Genomic DNA, 12,106 nt, shown 5'->3' on the forward strand with positions numbered 1-12,106 from the left:
TCCAATAGAGTAGATTCAGCAAGGTGCCTGGCATATAGTAGGTGTTCTATAAGTATTTGTTGGAATAAAGGAAGGAAGGAAAACAGAAGCTTAGGAAAGTCTCCAAGATGGTACATCTAGGATATGATGAAGTGAGACTAAATTCTTGTTTCCTCAGGTCCATACTTTTCCCAGTTTCCTACTTGGGGTGCTGTGGGCATGGGTGGGCTGGTTGTAAGGAATGGAGAAGACCTGGAATCAGCTCCCAGAAAGCCTGGTCCCTGTCTCTGCTTCACAGTGCTTGCTGTGTGGCTTTGAGCACATTGTTCCCCTCTCTGGGCCTCCAGAGGGGGCCTTCCATGGGCAGCATGAACTCCGGGACAGCCCCTACTTGAGAGCGAGGGAGAACAAATAGACCAACTTTTGCATTCCCTTCAACACACAGCCCCTCTTACTTTGAGCTCTAAGGGGAACATTTTTGTTTCTGAACAGAATAGTGCAGGGACATTTACATCTGGGGACCCTGAGGTGCTGGCTCTCGTGCACCCCTACTTCTGACCCTCCAGTTGCCATGAGGGTTCAGTGACTTCTTTTTGTCCTTACAGGATGGAGGGTGACGCCGAATACATCCTCCCAACTGAAACAAAATATGTTGGGGAGATGAAGGACGGCATGTTTCATGGCCAAGGAACCTTGTACTTCCCCAATGGGAGCCGATTTGATGCAGTTTGGGAGAAAGGGTTGGTTGTAAAGGTAATCAGGTGGGGAGGGGAAAGCCTCAGATGGGAATAGCCCCCAACAGGCACCCTGCTCTCCCCTCTGCTGCCCTCTTCTCCTGCCTCTTGATCTCCAGGGCTCTGGAATCTTCTCCCTATCTATCCAGAAGATCCCTGGAGAAGTCATAATGAGTCTGAATCGTCTTATGCCACCAACTGTGTGACCTTGGGCCTATGACCTACCCTTTCTGAGACTCCTGTTTCTTATCTGTACACTGAGGACAATAATTGTATTAGTATCATATTGCTTCTTTAACAAATTACTGTCAATTCAGTGCCTTCAAATGACAGAAACTTGTTATCTTTTAGTTCTGGACATCAGAAGTCTAAAACAGGCCAGCACTGCTGCATTCCTTCTGGAGGCTATGTGGGAGGATCCACTTCCTTGACTTTTCCAGCTCGTGGAAGCTGCGTGCATTCCCTGGCTCATGGCCATGCCTCCCTCTGATCTTCACTTCCGTCATCACATCTCCTCTCCCTCTGCTTTTGTCATCGTCTTGTCTTCTATCCCTCTGGCCCTCTTGCTTCCCTTTTAAGAGAACCCCTATGATTACACTGGGCCCGTATAGATAATCCAGGATAATCTCCCCACTTCAAGATCCTTAATTTAATCCCACCTGCAGAGTCTCTTTTGCCATGTAAGGTTAACATTCATAGGCTCAATGATTGGACATGGACATCTTTGGGGGACTGCAAGTCTGCTGGCCACAAGAGTATGAGGCATCTCGTTAGGATGGTTATGAGAATAAATGAGGCAGTGTGTGTGAGTACTCTACTCAGTACCTGGCACACAGTAGGCACTCAGTGAGTGCTAACTCCACCATTACAATCAGATGACTTATCAGTGATCTAAGTCAAGAGTTCTTAGCCTGGGATTTGTGGGCCAGAGATAGAATTCAGGATGTCAGTGAAATCTCCTGATTTATATACAAAAGCCTCTGTGCATATGGAGCTCAAATTTCCCCAGAGAAAGAATCTATAACTTTCAAGGGTTTCATTATGGGTGGGTACAGGGGCTGGCTCATAACCTAAAAAAAGGTTAAGACACACTCCTTGCTTTTCAGCTTGGAGAATCTAAGCCCCAGGAAAGGGATGTGACTTACCCAAGGTCACCCTATGAATTAATAGTATTGGAATTTCCACCCATGTTTCCTGATGCCCAGGCCAATGCAATGTGTACATCCTGAGGCTTCCTTTAGCACTAAGGCAGCAAAAGACGAATGTACATGTTTGGACAAAGAGCCGTGACTGAGGGCCCTGACCTTTCTAGCCATGATAACAATAAAAAAATAATAGTAACAGTTATTGAGTGTTTGTTATATGCCAGCCCTACGCTAAATGCTCTTCATGCACTGTCTCACTGAATCTCATTGAATCAGTTCTATTAAACATACAGCATGATTTTCCAACTGAATGGAGGAGGAAACCGAGGGCCACCAAGGGTAGGTCCTCTGCCCAAGGTCACACAGTGGAGCCAGACACACAACTCAGGACTTACAATCATGCCTCCCAGTCACCACAGCTGTAGCAGCTGTGATAGTGATCACTTCAATGAAAACACCACCCCTTCCCTTGACTTCCATCGTTCTTGGCAAGTGGGCTGTGGCTTCCTCAGACCCACGTGTGTGCACCTCATCTTCCAGGGCACGTACACCTTCTCGGATGGCCTGCAGTATAACACTGAGAACTGGCATTACTGTGACAGCTACGATCGGAGGTTTTACACCGAGATCTGCTACGGCTTGAAGCCTGCAGGTACCCAGGCATCCTCACTTCCCTTCACACTCAGATGGAAAGGGAGATGAAAGACGGATCTAAAGAAGTGGGTTAGGTCCCTTTGAAGTAACCCACCCAAAGGAGAGGAGAGAGGAGCAGGACCGCGGGATTCGACCAAGTTCTAGAGCCAGAAAGACCAGTCCTCAAATCTCAGATCCCCTGTACCAGCCAGGGACCAAGGGCAGTGCACTCACCTCTCTGAGCCTCAGTTTCTCCCCCTGCAAAATGGGACAATAGCTTCATTTACCTTACAAGTCTTAGAAATACGATCACACGTGTAAAGTGTTTATAGCCGTGTCTTGCATGCACAGTAGGTGCGTGGTACACCTCAACTGCCGTTATTCATCAGATCAGCAGCAACACTGACGTGGGGCAGCCCTGATGGACCGTGTGCTCTCTGTATCGGGGGCTGGGTGAGGCTTTCTGTCATCTCTGTCACACTGAGTCTCCAGATGACCCTGCCATGTCAGCTTCCTAGTCCCATGTCACAGAGGGAGAGGCTGAGGCCATGGAGCTCAAGCATGTTTCGAGTGGCAGAGCTCGCATGGGAGCCCATGTCTTCCTCTCTGAGGTCCCTACATCACATTGCCTCCCTGGAAAAATCAAGTTCCATCACAGAGGGGGACACTAGGGCCTAGAGTCTGTGTCCAGAGAGTGGCAGCTTCAGGGGCTCCTCTGTGTTTCTGAGACTCGTATGAGGTCAGCTGAACCTCAAGAGGCAAGATTTAGGCACAGCCCAGACTATATGCTTCCCTGGTGGCTCAGAGGTTAAAGCGTCTGCCTGCAATGTGGGAGACCCGGGTTCAGTCCCTGGGTTGGGAAGATCCCCTGGAGAAGGAAAGGGCAACCCACTCCAGTACTCTTGCCTGGAGAATGCCATGGATGGAAGAGCCTGGTAGGCTACAGTCCACAGGGTCACAAAGAGTCGGACACAACTGAGCTACTTCAATAGTCTAGACAATACAGCCAAATATGGGGAAGTGACTTGTAAACTGTAAAAAAAAAAAAAAAAAAATCCTGACTGAGAGGTAGTATGGTAGCATTGACAGAGCAGAGAGCTGGAAGGTCGGGGCTGGGGTCCCCGCATTCCCCTCAGTCGTGGATGGGCCTGGGGCAAGGACAGAAACCTCCAGAAAGCACTTGGTGTTGGGGTCCAGATGCCCTGAGCGCAGACCCTGGCTTTGTGACCAGGTGAGCCGCCTCCTCTCTCTTGGCTTCCCTGACACCTCACCCTCCCGCTTTCTTCCTGTCCCATCTTCTTGCCAGCTTCCCCCCGCCCCAGTTATTAATCCTGGGGTTTACCACAGCTCTCTGGCTTAGGCCCTCTTCTGTTTCCGTTCTGTATCTTCTCCCTACAAGCTGATTCACAGCTAAGCCTTCATCTGTTGTTGTTCAGTCGCTCAGTTGTGTCTGACGCTTCGTGACCCCATGGACCATAGCACATCAGGCCTCCCTGTCCCTCACTGTCTCCCTGAGTTTGCTCAGACTCGTGTCCACTGAGCTGGTGATGCCATCCAGCCGTCCCATCCTCTGTTGTCCTCTTCTTTTGCCTTCATTTAATTGAAATCAAAATCCGTGAGCCTCAGATTTCTGCATCCCGTGTCCCCAACACCTCCATTGGGTCGTCGCTCAACTTGTTTACACTAAGTTCATTATCCTGCCCACCAGCCCACTGACCCCCAGGACTGCTGCCCTGGAGACCATCACTCCCACCCCACCCCTACCCCCACATAAGCCTAATCCTGACTCCTCCTTCCTCCATAAGTGTGCAATCCATCACCAGGTCCTATGGATTCTGCCTCTAAAATATATCCATTCATTTGTTTATTAAACAGATATTTACTGAGCATCTCCATGGGCCAAACTGAGCTTCTTCATCCTCTTTCGTTGTTATTGTTCAGTTGCCAAGTCATGTCTGACTCTTTGCAACCCCATGGACTGCAGCACATCAGGCTTCCCTGTCCACCACCAACTCCCAGAGTTTGCTCAAACTCACATCCATTGAGCTGGTGATGCCACCCAACCATCTCATCCTCTGTCACCCCCTTCGCCTGCCCTCAATCTTTCCCAGCATCAGGGTCTTTTCCAGTGAGTCGGCTGTTCACATCAGGTGGCCATCCTATCTCTTCTGTACTATTCCAGACCTTCACCCTCTCGCCTTCTTTATCTGAACTCTTGAGATCCACACTGGACCCCCTCTGGGCCATTCTCCCCTCTGTGCTCACTTCCATCTCTGAAAACCATGGATCTGATGGCCACCAGCCCCCCACCCCCACACAGCCTCTAGTGCCTCCTCATTACCCTGAAAGTGAGGCTCCATGCTCTTAAAACAACCGGTGTTCTCCAGCTCCCGTGAGGTCCCCAGCCTCACCCCTTGCTCCCTGCCCTTCTCGAATGTTCTCTCTGCTCCCTCACCATGCTTGCTCTCTGTTCCTCAAAGAGACCCTGCTCTTTCCTGCCAGTCCCCCTCCTTCCTGGAATGCTCTCTTCACCCAGATAGTTCCTTCCCATCCTTCAGGTCTGAGCTTAATGCCCCTTTCTTGGGGCTCTTCCTTGAATTCCCAGACCAAGTAAGGACTCCCCATCACCGAGCAGCCATGATCCCCTCCCCGAGCTCTGTCACAAGTATCTGTCTTCCTGAGCTGGCTGTGAGCTCTTGGAGGGCAAAGGCTCTGTGTCCCCAGTGTCCGAGCACATTGTCTGGCGCATAGTAGGTGTTCAATGAAGAGTTATTATCAGACAGGAATAATAGTACTGACATCACAATGGGAGGTGATGGGGTGCATTTAGGGTAGGTACAGCAATGACCTTCACAGATGTTTCCTGAGCACACGCCCTGTGGCGGCCACCAGCTGGATCCTGGGGGAATGAGAGCTATGAGGACACAGTCTGTGCTCTCAGAGAGCTGCCAGTCTGATGCCACTGAAGAACCTTGTAAATGATTCCTCATGGGGTAGTGATGACTTGGTCACAGGCTCTTCACCCCAACTGAAACCTGTAGGCCAAGAGCTCCTGGCCTTGGGCCCTCAGCACTCACACAGCACAGGTTTTGCTAAACCAGGCCTCTGTCTCGAGGCGGAGCACAAATTTCCCGCAGCCTCACCTTCTCCTTCAGGGGCCCACTGAAGTACCCACTTCCTTCCCAAATTACCCTGCACACTTCTCCGAAGGCCCCCCTTCTAAGCCTCGGGGGCAGACTTTGTTGGAGGTGGGGAGGGTTAAGGCTACCCTCCCCCTCTCTGGGCATCTGTGAGATGGGCTTTGGCAGGAGGCTTCAGGGAGAGAATGGCTGTGAAGTGCTCAGCATGGAGTGTAACCCTCAACCCATAGTGGCCCAGCTTATCTTGGTTAACCAACCTCAAAGCACAGCTCTGGGCAGGACCCTGAGCCGTGAGCATGGCACTGTGCTTGGAGCATCCCCCTCAGTCCAGAGGACAGGGAATTACAGAGAACACAAATAAGAGGAAACCAGGAAGTTCCTTCTTCCAATCTTACCCCTTTTCTCAGGCTTCAGCTTCTAAGAGAGATGACACACAGGAGTCATGACCTTAAAGGTGCACTGACTCTTCTTTTCCTCCTGGTAGTTCCAGTGTCCCCAGTCCTGGGAGACAGTGCCCAGGTCCTCTTCTCCCCTGACGTTAACAGCTTAATTTATAGGGCTGGAGTTTTATATATGGCAGCATGTATATATAGTAATACACACACACACACACACACACACACACACACACACACACACATATATATATATATTCCAGTCTCCTAATTCATCCCACTCCCTGATATCCTTTCAAGGTATCTCTCAACTCACCAATATGGACCCACCTAGAAAGATCCCTCCAGGCTGTTACGACTGTGGAGATGGCTTCTATAACCCAAACACGAGGATAGTCAAGGACTATAAATATCGCTTTCTGAGAAATGCAGGTATGTTTATTCCAAACTCTGTGGCATATGTTTTCTCCTCTCTCATCACACATAGGTTTGTGCACACACATACACGCATTTAGTGGGAAAGAAGCTTCTGCTGATGAAAGACAAAACTTGATCGTGTGAATGTTTCACTCTTTGGAATTCTCATGGCTGACAAGCCTATACCTACTCATAGAGTGGGGCAGAGGATGTTAGAGGTCTAACTGTGACAGCTCATAAGTGTAGCACTGAAAAGGATTCAAATACCCATCTTTACACGTTTCCCTGCAGCTAATGAGTGCTTGCTGTATGCCAGACACTGCTTAGTCTGGGCACCAAAGCAGGGCAAAACTAGTCACAAACCCCTTCCTCATGGAGCTTCTTGTTGCTCAGTTGCCCAGTCATGTCCAACTCTTTGTTTGGCAGATAGCAGACAAGTACTATAAACAGTTAATTGCGTCATGGAATAAGCACGATGAATGGGAAAAAGTGGCCCTAGATGAAGGGTAAGGGTGGAAGAGAAGGGGGTGGGGTGCCAGAGAGATGGAAGTGATGCTGTGGGAGCACAAAGAAGTGGTACCTAATCCAGAACCAGACATCTTGAGAAGGATTCAAGAAGGAAACAGCCAACTTGAGATCCAAAAAACGATGGGGAGTTGACCCCAAGGGGTGGGGAAAGGGTTTTCAGCCAGAGGGACAGCACAGGTAAAGGCCTGGAAAGTGAGTGATGCCACGTGGTCCAAGAAGCCTGCTCCTCAAGCAGGGGAGTACCTTGGAGGATCCAGAACCTCAGTTTGGTGAGTGAACACAAGCTGATCAGACTGAGAAGGACTGACTTACAGTGACCGAACTTGCAAGAGATCAGTGTACAAATAAGAATGAGAATATTTTCCTTTAACACCATGATTCCTAACCTTTCTCTTTTCTAGAGTCACCGTTCCACTAGGAATAACAAAATCTATGAACCCTCCCCCTCAAAAAGTGCCCACATATGCACACATACAATTATACATGTGTATACACATACCATTTTGCACATGGTTTAAGGAGTTGATGGTTCCTCTAAATACCCTGGTCAAGAAACCCTACTGTGTACTGTGAAAGAAACTGCCAGGTAGACCAGAAAGCCTGGGTTGGCTGATGAGGATCTCCACTTCCTGCAGGGAAATTTATTTAGTAATTCAATGAAATGATTGGATGGCATCACCAACTCAATGGACATGGGTTTAAGAAAACTCTAGGAGATAGTGAAGGATAGGGAAGCCTGGAGTGCTGCAGTCCACGGAGTCGCAAAGAGTCAGACATGACTTAGCAACTGAACAACAGTTCCATGATGATCAGAAATTTGCTTTGCAGTGCTGAAATAAGTACAAAGGGAATTGTCAGCTGATGTTGTAGCTGAATCCTGGAGCTGAGATACCCCTCACCCACTGGGTGCTCTTGGGGAACATGGCAAATGCTTACACTCCAAGTCCCTGGCACTTTTCTCTAATGACGTCCATCTTCCACGAACAGAGTGTACTGTGTGCGTGCATGCATCCGTGCTCAGCCATGTCCAACTCTTTGCGACCCCATGGACTATAGCCCACCAGTCTCCTCTGTTCATGGGATTTTCTAGCAAGAATACTGCAGTAGGTTGCGATTTCTTCCTCCAGGGGATGAGTGTACTGTGTAGAATGCTAATTCTGCTGGATGTTACTAGGCTCCCCTAAAGTTTCTTGATCAAATAAAATAAGGAGATACTGAGTTAAGTAGAACTCAACAATTGTACTTACTGAAGGGCTTCTCAGGGCCTGTAATATGTTGGTATACTTTGTAGTTGTCCTTCCATACCCTCATTTCAATTGTGATGAAATACTCTCACTTATGTAATGAATTGGTTACCGTCTGTCTCTCCAGCTAGAGGCTAAGATCCCTGAGAGCAGGAACTCTGTCTTCTTGTCTCCACTTGTACTAGTCAGAGTCCAGTCAGAAAACAAAGAAAATTAACATCAAAAATTGATTAAATAAGTTTTGGAGAACTAAAAAAGCAAAACGAAGACAGTGGGGTATGAGAAAGTAGTTGCAAGAAGCAGTTATCACCTCAACACTGGGGGGCAGGGGAAGAGATTGGGAGATTGGAGGCGCTCCCCACCAGAAGCAATAATTCAGACCTCTGAGGAGCGGGCACTGTCCAGCGGGGTCTCTGGAAAGAAAGTGACGATGCCGATTCTAGGAGTGTGGGGAGAGCTGGAAATTTGACATGAAAGGCCATTGCTGAGACACTGACCGGAACAGCAAGCAAAACAGGAAAGAGCATGTTCCCCCCACCTCTGGCTGCCTCACTGCATCTGACTGGGGACCAGCTGGCAAAGGAGAAATGACCTCCATGGGGTCCCAGTCCCAGCATCGCCAAGCAGGCTGTGGAAAGGTAGGTTTGGAGCTGAGAGTCAGTAGCTTCATAACTGGCACCATCCACTGCTTTTTGTTGCTCAGCATCCAGACACACTGTACTCTGCTGCAAAGAGTGTGTTTGTGCTTTTTCGTGTGAGAAGTTCCAACCACCCTTCCTATTCATACAGAGACTCCCACCTTCTCCTCTAAAAAGAGGAGACCTGAAACCCAGTGGACATTGTGTCTGTCTTTGATTGATATTATCCTTTGACAGTCCTGCCTAATATACAGCCTACACATCACTGCCAAGAATCTTTCTATAAAATATTAAGGAAAAAAGAGGAAAGGAAGAAATTAGTTAATAAAAGCACATACATAGATGAATAAGTGATATAGATACACATAAACATACAAGCAAGGAAGAAAAGCTGTACCGTTGATGCAGTCCTCTTTCCATAACTGGTCATGCATGCATGCTAAGTTCGAGTCAGTCATGTTAGATTCTTTGTGACTCTATGGCCTGTAGCCTGCCAGGCTCCTCTGTCCATAAGATTCTCCAGGCAAGAATACTGGAGTAGGTTGCCATGCCCGCCTTCAGGGGATCTTCCCAACCCAGAGATCAAACCCGCGTCTCTTACGTCTCAGGCTTTGGCAGGCGGCTGGGTTCTTCACCACTAGTGTCACCTGGGAAGCTCAGCTGGCCATGAGGCTGTAGTTAATATTTACAAATTCCTTCTTCCATTATAAATTCCACATTCCATTTGCTTTCTGCCCGCATTTCAGTCGGTCTGGTGTTCTAACTGGTAGGGCAACCCAAATCTTCATTCTTGAGGGTTCTGAATCCCTGCTGGTCCTGCCTTTTTTGCTTGTTTAGTTGGTTGGTTTAGTTTTCATTCCTTTTACTATTTGCAGTGGGAGAACTGAGAATTGCCCTAGAGAGCCCCCTTGGGTTCCATGCATCCCCTTTCTCCAGCTGTGTAGCAGCGACCCAGTTTCCTCCCGGCAATCAAGATCCATCACTCCAGCCAGAAACGTATTTCCCTTCTTTGCCTGTTGTTTCGGTGGCATAAGGAGCAAAGTGGCCAGGTGGCTGTTCCCACTTCCAGTTCAGTTGAATCATTGTTGTATCACATGGTGAGGCCATTTCTTCTTGAGAATGGAAACCTTTGGATCAATAACATTCAAAGTTACAGGAAAAAGGTAGCAAAACAATCTCCTTAAAACCTGGCATACTGCTACAGCCCCGGCACCATGCACGGACCCAGGCACGTAGTAGGTGTTCATTAACTGTGTACGAAACAGATAAATCAAGGAATGAATGTGTACTGTCAATCTCTACCGGGGAGATATATGTATACCATTTCCAAAAATTGTTTGACTAATTGTAAAATTAGTTGGGAGATGGGGCAGCAGGGAGAAATTCTCTAGAACCAGAGGCTGGGGAATTCTGCATTAGCATAATTTTTCTTCGGTTGTGATACAATAAACTAGTACACAGACTAGTGGAGGAGACAGACCCAGAAACATCTAATCACAGTAGAATGTGATGTGTGCCCTGCAGGAGGGGATGATGGCGGGGGATGGGAGGGAGGAATTGATCACCCGGCCCAGATGGAGGGTGTCAGTCAGGAAAAAGGTCCCAGAAGTGATGGGTCCTAAAGAATGAGTAGGGGTGTCATAAATAGGACTGTTGGGGAAGGGCATTCCAGGCAGAGGGAACAGCATGGGCAAAGACACAGAAGCATGAAAATGCGTGATGTGACTGGGAAGAAATTGTGGTTCCCAGAGTCCTTTATCCTGGTGTAGAGTCCACCGGCCAATGTAGGAGGCTTGGGCTCAATCCCTGGGTTGGGAAGATTCCCCTGCAGAAGGAAATGGCAATGCACTCCACTATTCTTGCCTGGAAAAATCCCATGGACAGAGGAGCCTGGCAGGCTACAGTCCATGGGGTCACAAGAGTCAGGCATGACTTAGCGACTAAACCACCGCCACCCATGGGAAACCTAAAGAAGAGCAGACAGGTGCAGCGGGGTTGGGAAGAGTGTTAAAGACAGAGAGAACAGCATGTGCGAAGGGTTAGAGATGGGGACACCGATGCACATCGAAGAGGCTGCAGGTCCTTCAGGAGCATGAGACACCAGTGCATCAGGGGCAGACACGCAGGAGAGGAGGCCCAGGAGGGCAGGAGGAAAGATCACAGGGGTCTTTTCCCCTGGGGGCTTTTGGGGAGCAGGGAAGTTTAGGGTTAAGCGAAACAGTCACTGATGTATCCGTTAGAAAGAGTTTTCTGGTTACATACAGAAAAGGGGCCAAAGGAGTGGAGATGGGAGATCCTTCCAGCAAGATGGCAGAGAAGGGCATCTCCAGGGCCACGTCTCCAGGCTGGTGGGGTGGAGATTTGGCTTCTGAGTTCTGGCCCCAGCTCCCTGGGTCACCTGCTGGCTGACTCTGGGCCAGTACCTTCCCTCTCTGAGCCCCTTTCTCTTCATCTGTAAAATGAGATGGTTGGGCTGGATAATTTCTAGGGTCCTTCCAACCTTAATAGTCTATGATGGAGGAGAAAGGTAGCCAAGGGGTATTTTGGTCCTGATATTATAGGATGGATCAAGTTTGGAGTATCCTGGAAACCACTAAGAGGGAGTCTCTGTTGGTGGCGAACTGGTCATTACCCTTAACTCACCTCACCCTGCTGGGGACGGCGGTGACCTTCTGCCCATCTTCTGCTTCTGCCTGGGGCCCTTTCTCCCTTGAGTCCAATCTGCCCCTTAAACGGTGCTTCCTGTTGGCATCCTGGAGGCATAGGACTGCTGGCCACGTGGGCCTGCGATGGATGACTGAGGCCATTCCAGAGTAAACACAGCGGCCTGAGCCACTGCTATTCTGAGGCACATGCCACCTGGGTGGGTCAGAACCCAAGGACACTGTTTCCTTGGCGGTTGCAGGCTGGGGGACCAGCAGAAGGGTCGCCTTCCGCCCTCCTTCAGGCAGTTCTGAACTGCCTTACTCCTCCCCCATCTTGGGCTGACTTTCCCACCACTACCACGCAGGCAGAGAGGAAACCCTGGACAGCTAAGCTGCCAACTGCTAGGCTGTGAGCACACTTGACAGGTCCAGGCTTGCTAGACTTGGGTTTCTCTGTGTGCCTTCTTTTTAAAAAAATTTTTTTGACCATACCCCATGGCATGTGGGACCCTAGTTCCCTGACAGGGATTGAACCTACACCCCCTGCATTGGAAAGTGTAATCTTTAAGCACTGGACCACCAGGGAAGTCCCATGTATGTGTCTTTCT

General features: G+C 49.1%; 1 protein-coding gene across 2 annotated transcripts in view; it reads left to right on the top strand.

Moving 5' to 3' along the window:
- Nucleotides 1-12,106, top strand: part of MORN5 (MORN repeat containing 5) — a 33,899-nt gene that overhangs the window by 2,802 nt on the left and 18,991 nt on the right. The window contains exons 2-4 of one of the 2 annotated variants that reach the window (XM_040225042.1): nt 585-732; nt 2,399-2,510; nt 6,327-6,458. In XM_040225042.1, the coding sequence (XP_040080976.1) occupies nt 585-732; nt 2,399-2,510; nt 6,327-6,458 (392 nt within the window). Of the gene's footprint in view, nt 1-584; nt 733-2,398; nt 2,511-6,326; nt 6,459-12,106 lie in introns of those variants that run through there. The other variant, XM_040225043.1, reaches the window with a different exon arrangement.

The sequence above is a fragment of the Oryx dammah genome, unplaced genomic scaffold, assembly GCF_014754425.2.
Source record: "Oryx dammah isolate SB20612 unplaced genomic scaffold, SCBI_Odam_1.1 HiC_scaffold_25, whole genome shotgun sequence".
NCBI classification, from domain to species: Eukaryota; Metazoa; Chordata; class Mammalia; order Artiodactyla; family Bovidae; genus Oryx; species Oryx dammah.